Source organism: Ruditapes philippinarum, unplaced genomic scaffold (assembly GCF_026571515.1).
Source record: "Ruditapes philippinarum isolate M1 unplaced genomic scaffold, ASM2657151v2 ctg1220_1_1_1_1, whole genome shotgun sequence".
Taxonomy (NCBI): Eukaryota; Metazoa; Mollusca; class Bivalvia; order Venerida; family Veneridae; genus Ruditapes; species Ruditapes philippinarum.
Genome location: NW_026858808.1, coordinates 71,482 through 95,514, shown reverse-complemented (window position 1 = coordinate 95,514; position 24,033 = coordinate 71,482). Strand labels below are relative to the sequence as shown.

General features: G+C 32.8%; 1 protein-coding gene across 2 annotated transcripts; it reads right to left on the bottom strand.

The window, feature by feature from the left end:
• Positions 1–22,073, bottom strand: LOC132754331 (uncharacterized). Of its 2 annotated transcripts, none has more exons than XM_060744950.1 (8): positions 21,866–22,073; positions 9,248–9,574; positions 7,115–7,221; positions 5,689–5,917; positions 4,554–4,656; positions 3,973–4,037; positions 3,551–3,603; positions 1–1,173 (listed from the first exon to the last, which is right to left on the bottom strand). In XM_060744950.1, exons 1-7 carry the CDS (start codon positions 21,921–21,923, stop codon positions 3,560–3,562), a joined length of 933 nt encoding a protein of 310 aa, XP_060600933.1. In that variant the 5' UTR covers positions 21,924–22,073; the 3' UTR covers positions 1–1,173; positions 3,551–3,559. The 2 variants fall into 2 exon arrangements, with proteins under 2 accessions (XP_060600933.1, XP_060600934.1); XM_060744951.1 differs by lacking the exon at positions 21,866–22,073 and adding an exon at positions 17,535–17,690.
• Positions 22,074–24,033: the final 1,960 nt, after the last annotated feature.

The window sequence follows — 24,033 nt, the reverse complement described above, 5'->3', positions numbered from 1 at the left end:
GAAAAGCGTCTACTAGAATTGAAATTATAGTTAAAACAACAGAATTATCCAGATGTACTGATACAACATGGAATAGAGCAGGCTATATCTAAGGGACCCATCAATACCACTGATCGTCAAGACACTTGTACTTCCGTTCATAATTTTATCCCTTTCGTTTCAACACACAATCCCATAAATACAAACATGTTCCCAGTTATAAATTCTTGTAAAACAATTCTACAAAAGAGTAAATGAATGAAGAATATATTACAAAAGAAAAGAATAATAAACAGTAAAAGACAGCCGAAAAACTTAAAACAAATTTTATCACCCTCCAGATTTGATATGAAAGTGGACATTCCGTCTGTAACAAAACGTAACAGAACCAGGTGTAAGACATGTCCTTCAATTATCGAAGGTAACACAATTCAGTTTACAAATGGCAAACATTTCACAGTAAAACAAAGTATGACCTGTATAACTAAAAATGTAATATATAGTATTATTTGTCCAAATTGTCAACAATTTTATATTGGGCAAACTAGAAATGGATTAAACTTACGAATAAATTTACATAGACAACAAATTAATACAGAGTCACTTCGTTTTCTTAAGGTGAATAAACATCTACATGAGTGTTCAGGGGGAAAGTTTAATATATTTCCACTATATAAAGTTCTGAAGATTGATGATCATTTCAGAGATGAAAAAGAATTATTTCTTATAAGCATATTAAAGCCACAATTAAACAGCTCATATTAACCATTAGATATATGTTCTACAATAAACTTGGGTATTTATATATAACAATTATTTTACATTTTCACATGGTTTTAAGTTACTTTCTTTCTAACATTTTTCACAGTCACTTGGGATTTGGAGCTCAAAACGCCTTTAAAATCCAAATAAAATGTATATTCGTCAATTCCAGCACATGTACTGATCATATATATCAAAAAAAAAACTTAATATAAGCCGTTTTGAAAAAATTCATATTTCAACATCTATAATAATACACAAGATAAAAATGTTCGCCGGAAAAAATCCGCACCCCTACCGTCATAATCACCATGTATTTTATTCCATTTCCAATATGTTCACATAATCCTTTGGTCCATCGACACAGAAGATATAATTCTTTACGATGATTGTCAATTTTAAACTTCAACGGTAATATAAACAACGCAACAGCTGAAATAAACATCAAGATTATCGCCGTTTCTCTCCATTTACAAAATCTTTCCATAAATTTAAACTTTGCCCCAGCTTTGCCGTGTGCAAAATGCGAAGCGCTCTTAAGTTTGAGAACCAACATAATCGGATGGCTTCGTTCATAGACGATTGAAGATGGAAACCAGTCGGCTATGAACGAAGCCATCCGATTATGTTGGTTCTCAAACTTAAATTTCGTGCAACAGTGTAACGATTGTTATAGTAGGTTTCCAGTGAGTATGTCGTGAGTAATACAAACAAGAGGGCCAAGATAGACCTAGGTCGCTCATGTGACCTAATTTTTCATCCGAGATAACCCATGTTCGAACTCTAACGAGCAATTACCTAGACAAGCATCCTGACCAAGTTTGATGACAATTGAGTCAAAAATGTGACCACTAGAGTGTTAACAAGGTTTTTCCATATCTGGGCGGTGTCACATTGTTTTTGACCCATGGTGACCCATATTCATACTTGACCTACAAATTATTAAAACAAACATTCAGACCAATTTCAAGGTCAAAACAAAAGCCACTAGAGTACAACATTTTTTTATTTTTAATTCCTGTGACCTAGTTTTCTTTATCCGAGATGACCCGTATTCAAAATCCTCCCAGCAATTACATAGACAAGCATCCTGTCTAAGTTTGATGACAACTAAGTCAAAAATGTGTCTTAGAGTGTTAACAAGTTTTTTTCCATATTTGAGCAGTGTGACCTAGTTTTGGACTCCATGTGACCCATATATAAACTTGACCTAGAAATCATCAAAACTTTCAGACTAATTTCCAGGATATTTCAATCAAAACAGAAGCCACTAGAGCAACTAAAGATTTTTCTATTTTTACCTCCTGTGACCTATTTTTTTGATTCGAGATGACCCATGTTCAAACTCATAAGATCAATAACATAGACAGGCATCCTGACCAAAGTTGATGACAATTGAGTCACAAATGTGACCACCAGAGTGTTAAAATGGTTGTTTTCATATTTGGGCAGTGTGACCTAGTTTTTAACCCCAGGTTACCCATATTCGAACTTGACCTAAAAACCCATCAAAACAAACTTTCAGACTAATTATCAGGATATTTCAATTAAAACAGTAGCCACTAGAGTGTTATCAAGATTTTTTCTATTTTAAGCTCCTGTGACCTAGTTTTTCATCCGAGATGAAGCATGTTCGAACTCATCGGACCAATAACATAGACAAGCATTCTGTGATAATTGAGTCAAAAATGACCACCAGAGTGTTAACAATGTTTTTCAATAATATGGCGGTGTCACTTAGTTTTTTACCCCAGGTGACCCATATTCAAACTTGACCTAGAAATCATCAAAACAAACTTTCAGACCAATTTCAAGGATATTTGGATCAAAACAGTAGCTACTAGAGTGTTGACAAGATTTTGATATTTTTAGCTCCTGTGACCTAGTTTTTCATCCGAAATGACCAATGTTCAAACTATACAGGATACAGTATATAGAACAAGCATCCTGACCAAGTATGATGACAATTGAGTCAAAAATGTGACCACTAGTGTGTTCACAATGTTTTTCCAAATTCTGACTGTGTGACCTTGTTTTGACCCATATTCGAACTTGGCCTAGAAATCATCAAAACAAACATTCAGACTAATTTCCAGGATATTTGAATCAAAAGAGTAGCCACAAGGGTATAAACATGATTTTCCTATTTTAAGCTCCTGTGACCTAGTTTTTCATCCGAAATGACCCATGTTCGAACTCTTCTGAGCAATTACCTAGACAAGTAGCCTGACCAAGTTTGGTGCCAATTGAGTCAAAATTGTCACTACTAGAGTGTTTACAAGGTTTTTCCATATTTGGGCTGTGTGACCTTCTTTTTAAACCCAGGTGACCCATTTTCGAACTTTACCTAGAAACCATCAAAACAAATTTTCAGACCAATTTCCAGGATATTTCAATCGAAACAGTAGCCACTATTATAGTGTTTACAAAATTTTTCTATTTTAAGCTCCTGTGACCTAGTTTTTCATCCGAGATGACCCATATTCGAATTCATCCAAGCAATTTCATAGGCAAGCATCCTGACAAAGTTTAATGATGATTGAGGCAAAAATGTTACCGCTAGAGTGTTAACGAACAATATTTTTTTAATGTGGACGGACGACTGACGACGGACATTCAACGATCCTTAAATAGCTCAGGTCAGCTAATAAGAAATTAAAATATAGTGACCTTAAATCGTCGTTGTGTGTCTTTGTTATTTGAAACTAACTGTATGCTTTGTTCGTCGTGTTTAGAGATTATGTCTTCTGAAAAAGGTAAATTTTAAGAAGAAAAATTATTAAAAATTCCTTATTTTTTAGATACTTACAGCACATAACTAAATTTTCTCATTTTCTATTACCTCTATATCAAACAATGAAACTGAAAGATAAAGAACAAAAATAATCATTACATCTTACGATGCCTTATAGCAGATAACAATCATATAAACAGTTGTCCTTTTTCTTATCATATCGAACATTTCGTCTGTTAAACTAATTCTGAAAAATAAGGTAATTGGTCTTGTATATCATTTTCGACTAAATTGATTTGTTATCAAGTAATGACAAAACAAGATTTACTACCGGGGTATTTGTATAAACTGAAATTTATACATTGCCAAAGTAAAACATTTGATGATTTTTACTTTAATGTAGTAGATAATATGTGTAAACATTCTTAAAAAGCAAAATTTAAAATGCATGCAGGTAGTGAAAGAACATACGTATTTTTCTGGGAAAAAAGTATTACCGTTGACATTTTCTTTTCTTTGCTTGTAATATGTGTCCCTAAAACAATGCTTCAAGCTGTATAAACTGTTTGAAAGATGAACAATAAACAATATTTATTTATTTCTAAACATTTATTTTTGTTTCTTTTTGCTAAGAAGCATAACTAAATATCCTGTAATAACAGCGTTTATGTAATTACAAATTAAGTACGATGATGGATCATTCAGAGAAAGAAAATTAAAGTGTTTCTGAAATTAAATTTGTCAATATTAAAAATATAATTTAACAAATGCGTTTAAATTATTTAAAAAATAAATCAAATGTTCCAATGACAGCTATATTGGTCGTAATAAGTTTATTCTGTGGACTGTTGCATAAGGTGCGTGTGTGTATGTGCGCATGCGTGTGTTCATCTTTGTTTATGCGTACGTGCGTGCGTGTGTATATCGGTCAATTTATAACCGAAATAGACAAAGAAACAGACATTTATTATTAGAATATTTAAATGTTAGCAAATATCTAATTTGTACGTTTATAATCCATGTTTTATATTTATCATAATTACATTATTTTATAGAAAATTACAATGGCCAAACTTACTTTATTTTACGACGTACGTAGAAGAATAACAAAGATGCTGCAAGAATCGGTAGAAGGCAACAAAGAACTACAGCAACCACATTTATTCTTTTTTCATCAGCAACTAAAGTAATTTATCTTATTATTGCTTTTGATGTGTGAATCCGCCTTTACATATTTCATATGCGCTTCTTCTACTAAATCAAGCATTATTTTTAGGGCACATTTGGTTGTAAGTTTGTTTTGTTATCTGTAACGAACCGGATTTCATGGATAATTAAACAGTTATTGCAAATTTCAAGGTAATATTCCACATGATTTCTTGAACAATTGTGAGAGACAAATGACCATAACACTCAGTGTCCAAGACATATTATCATAAAGTAATTTCGCCACCCAGAAGCTCAAACCAGAGACCCTGTGTTTTGTCTTTCGTCCATTGTATCCTTAAAAGAGTTGTTTCTGTGCAAACCAGCTATCTTGTGTTGTACTTTTTGTGTTGTACTATTTAGTAATAGCATTATACAACAAATTTTAGTTTCATAAAGCAATGAAAATAAAATACGGATCATTTTATCCTGAAACACAGAACCAGAATTTCAAATCTATTGCTCTCCCTATTTAGCTGTGTCGATATTGATACTTTGACATAAAATCGTTCTTTTAGTAATACTCGCATAACAGAATACAAGCTCACTAAAACAAGTCTCGTCAGTTCAACTTAGATTAATACATACATGTAGTTTCAAAACAAATTAATGCGATCACTTATTATTGTTAGTATGCAGAGAAAGATATGAAAGTGTGACTTGATGCAATATCTTATATAGATAAACTAAGAACCAACAATTTCATCAAATCTTTGGATATAAGAATCCGTATGTTTTGTTGCAGTTTTAAAAAGTTTAAAGATAATCAACAAAATATTTTTATTATGTATTTTCTTCACTTTGAAATAAGACAATAAGAGAACAGACATGTTCATTTAAACAATACTTTACGATACACAACAGAAATGTCCGATTCGGCTCGAAATAAATCTACATAATAAAACTGTTTCATCATTATGATTATTTACGAGATTTATTATCAATCAATGTTTACAAAGACTTGATTTGCACAGAAATCTATTGAAAGAAACAAAGTAAATATTCACCTCTATCTTCTAGCATATATCTTTCAACAGTATGATACGACTCCATTTTTTCATTCCCGTAATCCGCAATAATTTTCAGATAGTAATTTCCATTTTCACTGGCCTTGGCAGAAATAACTTCTGAGTAATGTATTTGTTGATCATTCCCGCAATCAGAATCATTCGAACAAGTTGTTGTAGATGCGTTTTGTATTTTTGGGGTGATTTCTTTCTCGAGCTTGCTACTCGCCTACAATGAATGAACGATTTTATATGTGCTGAATAGCTGTTACATTTTATAGTATTTCTTATGGATATTCACTTGCAATTAAACAAAACCTTTTTAACTATAATCGATTACACCCATTCAGACCAAGATAAGCCAGCATAAATACATACAGGTACTACAGGTAGATACTAGTTTCCGATGCAGAAAATGATGTTACTAACTTATGTTAATTTAAAGACATTATAACTAGTATTTGTATAACTTTACACATATGACACATGCCAAAATAGATTATCTGAATATTTTAAATATTTGGTGAAAAAAGACTGAAAAAACACGAGCATTGGTATGTGTGTACTATGAAATCAACAGCGGAGAGCAACATTCAAGCAACCAAGCTGTTCCAAGACACAACTTCCAACGACCATCTTTATCCGATATTCCGATCGGGGACGGGAAAGGGCATTTAAATCGTCAAACTAAGATACCCTCAAGGTCGCCTACCATGGTCAAATTAAAATGTTGAAGGCTTGGCTTTATAAAACTTATTCACACATATTTTCAAAATGCTAGTAAAGAGCAAAATAATTGAAATATTCATGATTCAAAAAGAATAAACTGATTTTGTTTGAACATTTCATTATGCATCTGTAAATTTATACATCTGAAAAATATGAAATACAAGATCAACAAGCAATAGTGGCATTCAATTAACGCACCCCCCCCCCACACACACACATTACTCAGAAACAAGGATCCCAGCAGGACACCAGGACAGGGCATAATGAAAAGCACAGACTGGGCGGGTGTGTTATTCAAATAAAACACTGAATAGGAAATAATAGAAACCAACAAGGAAAAATACGAAGACGATTGATTATTATGCCTATAAAAGTAAAGGGTGTAGAGGAAGTGACTAGAGGGCCGGAGGGTGGGTGCTCAAACTAGGGGTAAAGGAAAGTTTACATTTATTAAAAATATAACCATATGAAATCTCATCACTTCATCATGGATAGCCTCTAGTCAATTCAATATGTACTAACTTGTGTATAATATTTGAATAATGCCATTTGGCAATTTTTAGTAATTCCTGTCGATTTTATTTGTCAACGTAGAATATAACATTCAAAAAAATGTAAATAAAATCACAAATAAATTTTAACTTAATTCGCATCACAGTCTTGACATAAAACTATTATGATATTAGAAGGAACATACACATATCTTGATCCATTTAAACGAAACTTTCGTGACATTGGTAATACAGCCAGAGATCGCCTGTATGATCCCAGTTGTTGTATTTTCTAAAAGATGAGGTTCGTAATCTGTAACAAATATTGCAAAAATTCATACATTGATTTTTTCTGTTAAAATTTCTAATACTAGCTGTAATAAATTCATATAAATTCATCTTATAAATAGATTTGTATGCGATTCATGTTTCACAATTCTTTGCCGGGAAAATGTATGTGGTGATGGACACGGCTCAATTAAATTACATTGTACATCTTCACTTTTCCTTCCAATGTGTCATAATTTAGAATATATTCAAAAAACTATATATCCAAATATATTATATCAAACATAAGTTTACAGGTTGTAGAGTCTTTTTTATTTATATATTTCTAAATATGTTGATAACAACAAATTCTTCATATTTTACGTTGATGTTTTTTTATGCGTTAATCAGATCGTTAACAAAAGTGTTACTTTTCAAGAAAATTTAAATATTTTTTTCAATGTCAGGGATAAGGTCTGAGATGTTTGACCCGATGTCGTTCACCAGCAGGGAGTAAGGTAATTAATCAACACGTCGCTTATAAGACGTTTAAAGTATTTCTTAAGGTCGTAAAAGTCCCCTTTCTTTCTTTCTTTCTTTCTTTCTTTCTTTCGTTCTTTCATATTACTGTTTATCTATACACTAACATTAATTTGCGTACTCGCCTTTATTGTTTCACAATGCCAGCTTACGGGTACTGATGTTGTCAAAATATTTTGACAAGCGAGAGCTTTAAGTACGTTTTACTTCAAATAATAGGTTCATGCAAAAGGTTTCAAATATATCAATTTGAGCTGTTTTACAAACAAAATGTGACACATCTAATTGGCCTGCCATGTATGCATACAAACCTGTGAATAAAGGCCATTCAAAAGGGAAACCATACATGGCCTTTAAAGACAAGTCGTCTTTTTACGGAGATTATTGTATTTCTATCCATGAAAAATTGTCAAATAGTGGTATTGGACTACATGGTAGCATTTAATCGGAGATTTAATCGAAGATGAACTTTAAACACACGTTTGACTGTATATATGGACCCCAGTTTACTTCTGACAAAGACGACTGGTCGGTCCTTGCAATACTTACAGGCGTATTTGGTCTGTACTGAATCTACATTATATCCAGTTTAAATAGACGAAACATATATTTCAACAGGTCAAAAGTTGGAACCTGTTGTAAGCATCAGTAGTATAAGCATGTTTTACCAATTTATGCAAAAAAGCATAGCCTAAAGAAGTAATTAAAATGTATTAAAAGTGATATTTATTAATATTGTGTATGAATATCTTGCTACGCCCCAGGTAACAGTATTTTCGTCCGGGTGATATTTTTACTGTTGCCCACAAACCCATGTGTTATTTATATAATGCTACATAATGTATTTGTGGCTGTTTACATTGGCATTTATGAGTGTTGCATAAGTAGAAATTACTATGATGCACATCAATTTATTTAATGCTAACCAGTGTGATACTGGGTTTTATCCGTGTGATAAATCTATACCGCCCACAGTATATATATCCAACGTGCCCATGTAAATTTTCCGATTTTCTCAGTTTAAAGTGTAATATATAGAATATTCACTCAAAACAAACAAATACACTCAATAAACTTATCTAACAGAGCATGTATAATGAAAACATTCCATCGAATTTGTTTTTATTTATTTTTTTTAAATTATATTTTTTTATTTACATTATCTACAGCAGATATATTAAATATTTGGCAAGCAAATCATTTTTTTCATTCAAATTTGTGTCTGTTACTTTTTTTACTTTCATGGTGTAAAATTTATTAAAAACTATCTTTTCAGCTAAATTAGCTTAAATTTTGCATAATGACTAAAAGTGATACGACAAAAATGTTAGTTTCAAATATCAAACAGATTTTAGCATTGCTATTTATTCGATGTAAAAGTAGCTTATGAGTCACAACACATGTATTGAATTGTGTATTTTGTGTGTTACAATTATATTGGCTTCTTGTATATGATGAAGTCACATGGCGAACCATATCAAATAACGCCTGAAAATTATGTAAATAAATATTAACCAGAAGAGAATTCTTACCTCTGACTCTAATAATCATTGAATCAGTATTGGTTCCATCTGAACACACCAACTTTCTTCCAGTATCTTTCATGGTTAACTTTATAATTGTCAAGTTGAAGTTATGATTTGTTTCATCATATGATATCTTGTATTGATCAATGTATTTAGGGTTAATGTCACATTCGTTACGTACACATTGAGCAATTGGAGAAATATCGTTTAGATTCATCCAAGCAAGGGCAAATGTTTTATTCTTGAACTTGCAAGATAATGTTAGATCTCGGCCACATTCACATGTTTTTCCGTAAGCAAGGCTGTCTGGTACCAATATATCAACATTTGAACCTGAATAATTTAAACAAAAGCGTATCATAACTGTATCAATATGTAAGGAGGAAAGTTAAAAACGTGAAAAACATACATGAAGCAAGCGTATAAAGATACATTATTAAGTGAATGATAAAAACAAGCAAATGAAAAAGATGTCATTTATTGAATCTTTAAACACCAATGCCAAGTAGCATAGCCGCAAGTGTTGGGAATGTACAGTTTGAGATATAATAACTGTCCCAAGTACCACAATCTTCTGGTTAATATACAGATTTCGCAGTCGATGTTCACATGCTTCCCAAGCGAATTTTCAAACTTAAGATCGATCTATTTATCGCAATCTAAACCAATTCAAAGTATCAAAAACATAACTCAAAGTTTTCTTCTCTTTTAAAGAAAAAAGAAGCGATGGGCTACGTATTTTTACATCGAGTGATACGTTTTTCTTGTTTTATTTATCACTGTTTTTTTGTTTGCTTTGGGTTTTACGTCACATCGACACAGTATAGGTCATATCCCGACGCTTCATCTTTACTGGTGGAGGAAGACCTCAGGTGCCCATCAGTGCATTATTTCAGGCACGAACGGCCACCTGAGTAGAACCACCGACATTCCGTAAGCTAGCTGGAAAGCTTCCTCACATGAAAGAATCCAAAGTCTCGACTCAATAAACCTTTACGCACTGAAACATCACACATCAAATTGAATTTGACACTTAAACAAGATGCCATGGCTTCGTGGAAACGATGAAGTTCATGAGGTTCTCACGTCGGGTAAAAGTGCCATTGACGGTGAGAGACAAATTAACTGCCATTGCAACACAATTATCAATTTGCGGCAGCGTTTTCAGCAATCTGGAAGCGTATGATGGTGTGCGTATAGGTATGCCAAATATAACGACCCCACTTCAAGTTTGTTTGTTTGGATTTTTACGGCACGTCAACACATAACTGGCCATATCGTACCGAATGCTATAAAAGGCTTAAAATAATATGTAAAACATTGTAAATGACAATAGAAATGAGCCAATTAGATCCTAGAATACAAGTTTATCTCTTTTAAATAATCAATTATGTTTTTTGATGGAATTGTATTAGAAAGTTCTTTGAGTGAATTTACAGAATAAAATCTATTACGGGCCTGTGAAAAATCATGACATTCAAGAAGAAAATGCTTGACAGTAAAATTTTCATTACAACCTACACAGAAAGGGGCATTGTCATTTGTGAGGAGATAAGAGTGGGTAATTTTAGTGTGTCCAATTCGGCATCGAAGAAGAACTGTTTTGATCACGGCGGTTTGACAGAGATAGAGATGGTGACATATCAAGAGATGGGTTTATATCGTGTAGTTTTATTAAAAACGGCATTGTCCCAATTTGCTTTCCATTCAGATGATACGAGTTTATTTATGGCCGGTCTAAAATCACAAGCAGGTAACAATAAGTCAGTTTTTTGAAAAATTTATTGATTGTTTAGCTAAAGCATCTACTTTTTCATTTCCTCGTATTCCTACATGGCTTGGAATCCAATATAATTTAACATATTTTGTTTTTAGTATATCATGAAATCGCAAAAGAAGTTTCTTTACCATGATATTGTCAGATTTTTTTATTTTTAATGGATATTAAAACAGAAAGCGAGTCAGAAAATATCACAAATTTATCGTGGGTATGCCGTGCTATGTATGACAATGCTAAATCGATAGCTTTTGCTTCAGCAGTAAAAATTGATGCATTATCTGGTAACCTCATACTAGATGTAAATTATTTTCAAACACAGCCGTACCTACTTTGCAACCTTCTTTTGAACCGTCCGTATAAATATGTATAAAATCTTCATCATGTTCTTCCTTAATTGCTAGAAACTTCTCTTTGAACTATTCAGGTGAATTTGATGCCTTTTTTATATTTGAAAGGTTAATATTTATTTCCGGGGAATTATAAGTCCAAGGTGGAACATCCTCATCATCATTTTGAAGGATACTGTCTGGATTAATTTTAAGTTTATCTAAATCATCTTTTAAACGAAGGCGTAATGGTTTAATTTCCTTTGGTTTGTTAACAAATTTTTCAGTATAACTTGGTTTGAAAATAATATTTTTAGCTGGATTTTTCCTATTAGATGAAATTTTAGTTGCATATTGAAGTGATAGTTTTTTACGACGAAGATAAAGCAATGGTTCCCCAGCTTCCGCATATAGACTTTCTACAGGTGAAGTGGGAAAAGCACCTAAAGCTAAACGTAAACCCTGGTGATGTATGGTATCTAGCATTTGAAGATATGATTTTTCTTGCGGACCCATATACTACAGAAACCATAATCTAATTTTGATCGGATAAGACTTCTGTATAATTTCAGTAATGTGGAAGAATTTGATCCCCAATTTGTACTTGATAAAACCTTAAGTAAATTTAAAGCTTTTTGGCATTTAGTTTTCAAATGTTTAATATGTGGTATAAAAGAAAAGTTTTTTATCAAATATAAATTCCTAGAAACTTAGCTTTATCAACTACTGGAATTTTAGAACCAGATATGTAAAGTTCAGGGTCATTATGTTGTTTTCGCAATCGGCAGAAATGAACACATTGAGTTTTTGACTTTGAAAATTTAAACCCATTTTCTATTGCCCACTTCTGAATTTTATCTAAATTTTTGTTGAAGTTGCCGTTCAATTGTTCTCATACTTTTCGATCGATAGCAGATAAGAAATCGTCTACATATAGAGAACAATCTACGTCTGGTGTAAGAGCGCTAGCAATACTGTTTATTTTAAGGCCAAAAAGTGTAACAGAAAGTATGCTTCCTTGAGGAACACCTTGTTCTTGTTGGTGGTCTTGAGAAAAAGTTGAACCAAGTCTTACTTTAAAGTGTCTATCGTTTAATCCACTTCAAGACCGGAACATCTATGTTACATCTTTTAGCAAATATGTAAACTAAATCAGGGCCAGGCGACTATACCTTGGCCAGATTATTTATTATCGGTGACTGAGCTTAACGTCATTAACGTTTGACTTGCGCCAAGTAGGCAAGAGTATTGTTTAGCGACGAGTGTCCTTTTAAAAAGATCTGATCGTTGAGCGGGTAAAGAAGGCGTTTTTCGTCAACAAAGTGAGTGTTTTAAGGATAATTGCTTGTTGGAGCGATGTCGAATTGGTGGAGGCAGCGTTATGGTTTGAGGGGGATAATGGGCGACAAAAAAATAATTAGTCGTCATTACTGATAATCTGAAAACCCAGTCATATTGACACGTATTCCAACATTAGCAACGGTTTGCACTTTTGTAATGGAATATTTCTTTATGAATTTTGTAGACAGTAAATATAATCATATTGATAACATAGTCTATGCTATATTAATGTGATTAAATCATATCGCAGATCGGTGTATGATTCAAACTGAACATAAATCCGGAGTATTCTGGAAAATGTGTTTACCACCTCATTCTTAGTTTGTCAATTCCTAATATAGAAACAATTCAAGCTATACAAACTTCTTCTTTAAATTCCTATGGAAGTGAGGACCTGGTAAAATAAAAAGAAATGTTGTTATTTGGAATTACGAAAATGAGTTTCTCCGAGTGATAAATTTAGAGACTTTCATAATGTCTCTGAAATTGTCATGGATAAGAAGGATACTAATATACAATACTTAATACTTTAATTTTGTTACTGATGTGTACCTTTTTTATCAAGTAATACCAATTATTGAAAAATAAACATCGGACAGTGCAAAGTAATTTTGGAAGGATTTTTTACTGGTCTCATACAGTTGTATAAACATGCAGTACCCTAGGAATTGGAGTGAATTTTGCTCACTTCCTGTTTGATAAACTCTGTGTTTAAAATCAATGTTTCTACTGTTTGTTTTCCAAGATGTGTAAATTACGGCATTATTTTGGATACCTTTTTGACAGTAAAGTTAATTTGTGGTAATTAGATGATTTATTTAATAAGTTTTCTAAGTTTTCTACAGTATCAAAACATAACAGTGTGCTAGATAAGTGATTTTTTAAATCAATATTTAGGCGAACCAGCTCCAACAAAGAGGCAAAATGACCCACATGGTCAGCTTTAAATGATAAAATAATCAATATTCAAGACGACAGGAAATCGAGGAGACATTTATTATTACATTTCCTTAGAGAAATACATAACTCTACATTCATATGAGAAGAAATTCGTTTCAGTATAAAAGTTAACCCATGATACTGCAGATAATTAAATATGGATAAATTCAAATGTAACAAAATACCACACGCAGTTAGAATTTTAACAGATATTAAATTCTAGGCTGCAAAACACTATAATCTCATCATATTTAGCAAAATCAAAGATCTCAGATCCAAGTGTCAAACTATTTAAAAGTTATGTCACTCTTATTTTGAGAACACAATAATGTATTGCAAAAGAAGTTAAAAAACATATATAGAAAACTAGGGATTTACGGTTTCAAAATTTATGGGGCGAATATGTCTTTTTCCTGCCTTGTCAAGACTAAATATTTTAGGATCATTAATTAAGGCTTGATCCACTGGTACTGCATCCACTTTCTTTTTCTCTAGAAAACCTTTTATGACCTTTGGTTTTTTTTTTGTTTATTTTAATATTTTCCTTATAAAGTATTCATAACAAGAGGTACAATTCTAATTTTGAACATCAATGTTGAAGGAAGAGTTGTTTCCCTTGAGCATATGGCCGTTACCGTTTGACAGATTAATGTACCGCCCCAGTCAAACTCCCAGCCTGACAGGGTCTTCAGAGCGGGTCACGGGCACCGACAGAGGGCGACCGCTTAGCGCCAGAACCTGGAAGCAAATTAATTATCGACGTTATATTAGAAGTTGTCCTTTATCTTAAAGAAGTTCTCTGATAATGTAATGTAATTTCCTCTGAATAGGAATCTTTTTTCTGATGCTCCATTAAAAATAGGTCTGACATTAATAACGTTTTACAATATTGGAAAGATACTATTGAATTACCTTTTCATGATTTTTGTAGAACCTTTAAAAAAAGTGTTCTTCTTTAAATGTATATCTCTATATGTAGTATGTATATACGTCCTATTGCAAATTTAACATGTTCTTTAAAAAAAGATAGTTTCTACGTAGGACTTTTAAACTCCTAAGTAGGACTTTATAAATCCTACGTAGGAGATAAAAAAAAAGCCTAATTAGGAGTTTATAACTCCTACGTATGACTTTATAAGTCCTACGTAGGACTTTATTTGTCCTACATAGGACTTTATTACATACTGCTACGTAGGACTTTATAACTCCTACGTAGGAGTTTAAAAAGCCTAATTAGAACTTTATAACTCCAACGTAGGACTTTAAAACGCCTACGTAGGAGATAAAAAAAACCTAATTAGGAGTTTTAAAGTCGTACGTAGTGCTTTAAAAGTCCTACGTAGGAGTTTGTAACTCCTACGTTGGACTTTATAAGTGTTCCTCTACGTAGGAGTTATAAATCCTACGTATGAGCTATAAACTCCTAATTAGGCTTTTTTATCTCCTACATAGGAGTAACAAAGTCCTACATAGGAGTTACAAGGTCCTACGTAGGAGTTAAAAAGTCCTACGTATGAGTTTAAAAGTCCTACGTAGGAGTTATAAACTCCTAATTAGGCTTTTTTTATCTCCTACGTAGGAGTTACAAAGTCCTACGTAGGAGTTAAAAAGTCCTACGTAGGAGTTTAAAAGGAGTTATAAACTCCAAACAGACTTTTTTTATCTCCTACGTAGGACTTATAAAGTACTACGTAGGAGTTATAAACTCCTGATTAGGACTTATAAAGTCCTACGTAGGAGTTATAAACTCCTAATTAGGCTTTTCTATCTCCTACGTAGGAGTTTTCAATTTTTATGGAACACATTAATTTGGCACCAGGACGCTTCCGTATGTATATGCATAAATAATTTGTGCAGTAAAAAACTGAAATCTGAAAATAAAAAATATCATGAACATGAAAGTTATCAATAATGCAATCGTATGAAGATTATCAATCATTAAGTGAATTGTAAAGATAAGCAATTGGAAAAGTTTTGAAATAACAGATTATTTAATCTCTGATACACAAACAAAATTGAAATCAACACCAAGTAACATAGCAGTACGATGATTTAAAACACACATAAAGGACTAACCTTGTTCATTATAGTTTTTCCAGTTGAAGCAGTTAATATTGAGAGAGAATTTTCAAAAGAGTGATAAATTCATCTGCACCAAAAACAGCTTTAAATAATTTAAAGAAACACAATTGAAAGCCCACCCCCCCTTCTTTAAATAAGTCGTTTAAAGTCTAAATTTCGTGCTTTATATTCTTTACACTAACATTTCAGAAAAGGCTAATCCTTCCGTGAGGTTGAAAAATAGATTGTTTCAATGCAAAAAATGATTAGAAGAACCAACACCGAACGGAACCACAGCCGACTTTTATTTCAAGGAAATCATCATTTGTCTGTACCAAATTTAATAAAAATAATTTAAGGTCATAATGTCAATGTCGAAAATTTCAACATGTCTGTTTTTCAATGTACATATGTATAAGCACGTACAAAACTGACTGCCCTTTTACATTATATCAGTCTTGTAAACTAGTTTAACCTTAATTTTCCTCAATTTCAGGTAAACAAATGTAAGGACAGGCTGTTTGAAAGATTCTTGTTTATGTATAATTCTAAAGCCTCCTTATTTTTTATCATTATACACAAAGAAGAAAATAATAGAAAGAGCATCGAAACACGAGGCTATCTGATTTGTACGAGTGGGCGTAGCCCCCCGAGTATAAATCAGATTGCCGAGTGTTTTGATGTTCTTTCTCTTTTGTATCATAGTCAAACATAAAAACATGATCCCTGTTGTCACAATATGAAACCCCGGCAAAAAGGAACCAATGAACGAACATCTGAATATGATCTTTCTGTCGCTTTACCTTTCTCTGCCGTCACAATATGTAAACCCCAGCAAAAAAGAGCCAATCAATGGGTAACTAATACCTGCACTCCAGTTAACGCACTGTGCATGTATATGTATTGACACATTTTCAACAGAAAGGTCCCCAAACTTTGATACAAAACGGGTGTTAAACTACCGATAAACACTGGTTATGGACTACATGTATATGCAGCTGTAATTTTTTCTCCCTTCGATAAAAGTAATAATATCTGTCATATGTTGGCACGTCTCGTTCATTACCCTATTCTCGCCACTTTTGAGATTTTGGCATATATATTATCTGTGACTATTTTTTATACTCACTCGTTACTTTAGAATTACGAAGAACAAAGTACACAAAAACAATACATCTTAAAACGACATTAGACATCACCAACGGATTAAGGCCTGCGATTCTGGACTGTATCACCCCCCCCCCCCCCCCAGTCCAGCAAACCGTACTACGAGCTAATATATTGCACAGTTTTGCGTATTGGCAATATCTCCTATCTACGGCACAGTAGCGATCTTCCGACCAGATCAAAAGAACAATTAGAACTAGCTTTACGTATGGAAATATTTTGATTAACAGTTTAACGGTTCTGACTGACATGAGTCAGTTACTGTCCGACCAAGTTTACACAAGTGTGCTTCTATAAAAAGCATACGAGAGGTCTTTTGCAGCTGTGTAAGATTATTCAAATGGCGGGGAAATAATAATACCTGACCTGCGAACCATGGCAACTTATTGGCTATTTCCATCAGTCTCCGGATAAGCTATAATAAGGAATAATTGGCGAGGTGTTCAGAAGTAAAAGGAGCAGTAAAATATCGGTACATGTTTCACTCGGTCATAAAACAGTTCTTGGAAATATTTTACTGTACCTTTATTTTTAAACATGAAATAGTGAAACGCTAATCAGAAAACAATTTTACTCAAGTTCAAAGATGAAAAACGGAACCACTTTTCGTAGTGTTAAATGTAATGTAACTGACATTTTCAAATTAATCTTTTACCGAGTTGATTATTTATAATCTTACCAAAAACTGCATAAATCCAGAGGAAACAAAGAAATATACACCTTTCCATTGATACCACTGTAAAATTAATCAACGTGAAACGTCTAATATTATCAGTAGTTAGTGCTTCCAGGGTCTTTCAAAATTTGAAAGACCCAGGACAGTGTAATTAAATTCTAATTTGAATTTAGCTTTTTTATCAGGTAACTGTCCGACTTTTGTGCAATTAGATTTGTTTATCTTAAATTTCAAATGAAGTTTATTTTCTGGTTGTACAAAAAGTGTTTTGAAACGTGAGCTGAATAATGAATGTCTGTTTAAGATATGCGCAGTTGTGAAAATTTAAATTAAGGGGATTAGGTATGACACAGAAGTTGATATTCTCTTAGATAACATGTATGATGTGTATAAGTGAAAGTGAAATCACATTGAAACTCAACTAAATAAAATATATGTCTATCAGAATTGTTTCCGCTCATTAACTAATATTCAAACGCAGGAATGAAGACAAATTTATTATTACATTCTTAGAGCAAATACATACTCTACTTCTAGAGAAAATGTTTCAGTATAAAGTTAACCACATGATACTGGGCAGATATTAAATCATGGATAAATTCAAAATGTACAAATACCAACACGCAGTTGAATTTTAACAGATATTATTCTAGGCAATGCACACTTAAATCTTCATCAATGCAAATCAAAGATCTCAGATCCAAGTGTCAAACTATTTAAAAGTTATGTCACTCTTATTTTGAGAACACAATAATGTATTGCAAAAGAAGTTAAAAAACATATATAGAAAACTAGGGATTTACGGTTTCAAAATTTATGGGGCGAATATGTCTTTTTCCTGCCTTGTCAAGACTAAATATTTTAGGATCATTAATTAAGGCTTGATCCACTGGTACTGCATCCACTTTCTTTTTCTCTAGAAAACCTTTTATGACCTTTGGTTTTTTTTTTTGGTTTATTTTAATATTTTCCTTATAAAGTATTCATAACAAGAGGTACAATTCTAATTTGAACATCAATGTTGAAGGAAGAGTTGTTTCCCTTGAGCATATGGCCGTTACCGTTTGACAGATTAATGTACCGCCCCAGTCAAACTCCCAGCCTGACAGGGTCTTCAGAGCGGGTCACGGGCACCGACAGAGGGCGACCGCTTAGCGCCAGAACCTGGAAGCAAATTAATTATCGACGTTATATTAGAAGTTGTCCTTTATCTTAAAGAAGTTCTCTGATAATGTTATGTAATTTCCTCTGAATAGGAATCTTTTTTCTGATGCTCCATTAAAAATAGGTCTGACATTAATAACGTTTTACAATATTGGAAAGATACTATTGAATTACCTTTTCATGATTTTTGTAGAACCTTTAAAAAAGTGTTCTTCTTTAAATGTATATCTCTATATGTAGTATGTATATACGTCCTATTGCAAATTTAACATGTTCTTTAAAAAAAGATAGTTTCTACGTAGGACTTTTAAACTCCTAAGTAGGACTTTATAACTCCTACGTAGGAGATAAAAAAAGCCTAACTAGGAGTTTATAACTCCTACTTATGACTTTATAAGTCCTACGTAGGACTTTATTTGTCCTACATAGGACTTTATTACATACTGCTACGTAGGACTTTATAACTCCTACGTAGGAGTTTAAAAAGCCTAATTAGGACTTTATAACTCCAACGTAGGACTTTAAAACGCCTACGTAGGAGATAAAAAAAAACCTAATTAGGAGTTTTAAAGTCGTACGTAGTGCTTTAAAAGTCCTACGTAGGAGTTTGTAACTCCTACGTTGGACTTTATAAGTGTTCCTCTACGTAGGAGTTATAAATCCTACGTATGAGCTATAAACTCCTAATTAGGCTTTTTTATCTCCTACATAGGAGTAACAAAGTCCTACATAGGAGTTACAAGGTCCTACGTAGGAGTTAAAAAGTCCTACGTATGAGTTTAAAAGTCCTACGTAGGAGTTATAAACTCTTATTAGGCTTTTTTTATCTCCTACGTAGGAGTTACAAAGTCCTACGTAGGAGTTAAAAAGTCCTACGTAGGAGTTTAAAAGGAGTTATAAACTCCAAACAGACTTTTTTATCTCCTACGTAGGACTTATAAAGTACTACGTAGGAGTTATAAACTCCTGATTAGGACTTATAAAGTCCTACGTAGGAGTTATAAACTCCTAATTAGGCTTTTCTATCTCCTACGTAGGAGTTTTCAATTTTTATAGAACACATTAATTTGGCACCAGGACGCTTCCGTATGTATATGCATAAATAATTTGTGCAGTAAAAAACTGAAATCTGAAAATAAAAAATATCATGAACATGAAAGTTATCAATAATGCAATCGTATGAAGATTATCAATCATTAAGTGAATTGTAAAGATAAGCAATTGGAAAAGTTTTGAAATAACAGATTATTTAATCTCTGATACACAAACAAAATTGAAATCAACACCAAGTAACATAGCAGTACGATGATTTAAAACACACATAAAGGACTAACCTTGTTCATTATTGTTTTTCCAGTTGAAGCAGTTAATATTGAGAGAGAATTTTCAAAAGAGTGATAAATTCATCTGCACCAAAAACAGCTTTAAATAATTTAAAGAAACACAATTGAAAGCCCACCCCCCCCCCCCTTCTTTAAATAAGTCGTTTAAAGTCTAAATTTCGTGCTTTATATTCTTTACACTAACATTTCAGAAAAGGCTATTCCTTCCGTGAGGTTGAAAAATAGATTGTTTCAATGCAAAAAATGATTAGAAGAACCAACACCGAACGGAACCACAGCCGACTTTTATTTCAAGGAAATCATCATTTGTCTGTACCAAATTTAATAAAAATAATTTAAGGTCATAATGTCAATGTCGAAAATTTCAACATGTCTGTTTTTCAATGTACATATGTATAAGCACGTACAAAACTGACTTCCCTTTTACATTATATCAGTCTTGTAAACTAGTTTAACCTTAATTTTCCTCAATTTCAGGTAAACAAATGTAAGGACAGGCTGTTTGAAAGATTCTTGTTTATGTATAATTCTAAAGCCTCCTTATTTTTTATCATTATACACAAAGAAGAAAATAATAGAAAGAGCATCGAAACACGAGGCTATCTGATTTGTACGAGTGGGCGTAGCCCCCCCGAGTATAAATCAGATTGCCGAGTGTTTTGATGTTCTTTCTCTTTTGTATCATAGTCAAACATAAAAACATGATCCCTGTTGTCACAATATGAAACCCCGGCAAAAAGGAACCAATGAACGAACATCTGAATATGATCTTTCTGTCGCTTTACCTTTCTCTGCCGTCACAATATGTAAACCCCAGCAAAAAAGAGCCAATCAATGGGTAACTAATACCTGCACTCCAGTTAACGCACTGTGCATGTATATGTATTGACACATTTTCAACAGAAAGGTCCCCAAACTAGGATACAAAACGGATGTTAAACTACCGATAAACACTGGTTATGGACTACATGTATATGCAGCTGTAATTTTTTCTCCCTTCGATAAAAGTAATAATATCTGTCATATGTTGGCACGTCTCGTTCATTACCCTATTCTCGCCACTTTTGAGATTTTGGCATATATATTATCTGTGACTATTTTTTATACTCACTCGTTACTTTAGAATTACGAAGAACAAAGTACACAAAAACAATACATCTTAAAACGACATTAGACATCACCAACGGATTAAGGCCTGCGATTCTGGACTGTATCACCCCCCCCCCCCCCCAGTCCAGCAAACCGTACTACGAGCTAATATATTGCACAGTTTTGCGTATTGGCAATATCTCCTATCTACGGCACAGTAGCGATCTTCCGACCAGATCAAAAGAACAATTAGAACTAGCTTTAAGTATGGAAATATTTTGATTAACAGTTTAACGGTTCTGACTGACATGAGTCAGTTACTGTCCGACCAAGTTTACACAAGTGTGCTTCTATAAAAAGCATACGAGAGGTCTTTTGCAGCTGTGTAAGATTATTCAAATGGCGGGGAAATAATAATACCTGACCTGCGAACCATGGCAACTTATTGGCTATTTCCATCAGTCTCCGGATAAGCTATAATAAGGAATAATTGGCGAGGTGTTCAGAAGTAAAAGGAGCAGTAAAATATCGGTACATGTTTCACTCGGTCATAAAACAGTTCTTGGAAATATTTTACTGTACCTTTATTTTTAAACATGAAATAGTAAAACGCTAATCAGAAAACAATTTTACTCAAATTCAAAGATGAAAAACGGAACCACTTTTCGTAGTGTTAAATGTAATGTAACTGACATTTTCAAATTAATCTTTTACCGAGTTGATTATTTATAATCTTACCAAAAACTGCATAAATCCAGAGGAAACAAAGAAATATACACCTATCCATTGATAACATTGTAAATTAATCAACGTGAAACGTCTAATATTTTCAGTAGTAAGTGCTTCCACGGTCTTTCAAAATTTGAAAGACCCAGGACAGTGTAATTAAATTCTAATTTGAATTTAGCTTTTTTATCAGGTAACTGTCCGACTTTTGTGCAATTAGATTTGTTTATCTTAAATTTCAAATGAAGTTTATTTTCTGGTTGTACAAAAAGTGTTTTGAAACGTGAGCTGAATAATGAATGTCTGTTTAAGATATGCGCAGTTGTGAAAATTTAAATTAAGGGGATTAGGTATGACACAGAAGTTGATATTCTCTTAGATAACATGTATGATGTGTATAAGTGAAAGTGAAATCACATTGAAAATCAACTAAATAAAATATATGTCTATCAGAATTGTTTCCGCTCATTAACTTGAAAACTATTTATCTTTATCACGAATTCTTTATATTTCACATACTGATTTGTCATATAGAGTAAATGACTCTTATTGATTTTGGGGTCACTAATTTAAAGATCACGGTCAAAGGGACCTCAAATGTCAGAATGGTTTCCGCTCATTATCTTGAAAAACATTTATCGCTAAATCTTTATATTTCACAAATTGATTAGCTTTATCTACTAAATGTCCCCTAATGGATTTGGGGTATTTATGTCAAAGGTCAAAGTCTTAGGAACCTAAAAAGTCGGAAAGTCTTCTCGGGACACCGACTAGTTACCAAGTTTTCATATTTCACATATTGGTCATAACTAGAAGATGATCATTTATATTTTGGGGTAACAATGTTACATTTAGTTACATTTATATGATAAAATACATTTTAAACTAGCTAACCTCCAACTTGTATAACTTACTAATTCAGTTTCAGCATGTTCAGACCATATATCGTATTTGTCATTATTTTTGTTCTTCAAAAATTCATAACTGAACACTTCCATGCACCCATTAACGGCATGCTTTTATAACAAAATATTAATAGTAGGAATATTACACAATGAAAACATTTGACCTCTAAGTTAATTAGGAGGCGAACTATATCAAATTTAAATAGATAAATATATAAACTATTTAGAAATTTTGGATTACAACCGTATTTCTGTATCTAATCCGTATAGAAAATACCGTTTCTACACCACTGTGATTTGGTTTAAACCGCTGCATTGAATATTTAAAAGAATACATGTTTTCGAGCATGAACGTAAGTCTTATGACTCTCGGGAGGGGGTCAAATTAGACATCAGTGTTCCAAGAGAAAGGCTATTTTGGTATAAAGTTCATCCATGGTCTACATGATACTGTTACATGTCAAATATCTAAGCCGTATCTAGCCATTGCGCTTTCAGAGAAAGAAGTTCCTACTATAAAAAATTGCAGCTCATCATCCACATCAAAGAAAGCCCAATTTAGACTCCAAGGTCACAATTTGAACAAACTTCGATTACATGCTAATTCATGTCAAATAGCAAAGTTCTAGCTACCTTGATTTTTAGAAAAAAAGAAACGATTTTTTATGTTTACTAATATTATTCATATAATAGAATGCTCATGACCCCCGGGAAAGTGCCAAGTATTTCATTTGACCAAACTTGGTAGGGATCAATAAGATGATGTTTTATGTCAATATCTAAGATATAGCTCTTCGTTTACTGAGAAGATGATTTTTAAGTTTTTACTTTTAAAATTATACATTAAAAGAAAACTTGGGACCTCCAGAGCGGGACAAATTTTATCTCTGCGTTATTATTTGAGCAAACTTGGTAAAAGTCCCATAAACAACGCTAAATATCTTAAAAAAAGGTCTAATTATCTAATAATAATCTTAGCTTTTGGGGGGGGGGGTTAAAGTGTTTTAGTATATACATATAAACATGTAAATATATGTATACGAGGGGTATTTTGTGAATTAATAAAACAGCCTTACGGAGCTTACAGTAAGTGTTTAAAAATCTTCTTATTTCTGTCAGTCCCTCAAAGTACTCCCCCTTTGTAGAAATTACCCGTTTATATCCATTCGCAAAAAGCGACACGATGATATATGAAGCGGGTATATGTTGCATACATCGATAAACCCTGCAGTCAATTGTTCTTCATTCATAATAACAATCTGTCAGCATTTCCTT

What these genes read in the sequence shown, in the direction of transcription:
- LOC132754331 (XM_060744950.1), bottom strand. Translation starts at nt 21,923, where the DNA reads ATGTTATCAATGGATAGGTGTATATTTCTTTGTTTCCTCTGGATTTAT. An exon ending in TTAAATGGATCAAGATATGT is followed by an intron (nt 5,918 to 7,114) that starts GTATGTTCCTTC and finishes CATTCATTGTAG; the next exon opens with GCGAGTAGCAAGCTCGAGAA. An exon ending in TACGTACGTCGTAAAATAAA is followed by an intron (nt 4,038 to 4,553) that starts GTAAGTTTGGCC and finishes TCTTTCAAACAG; the next exon opens with TTTATACAGCTTGAAGCATT.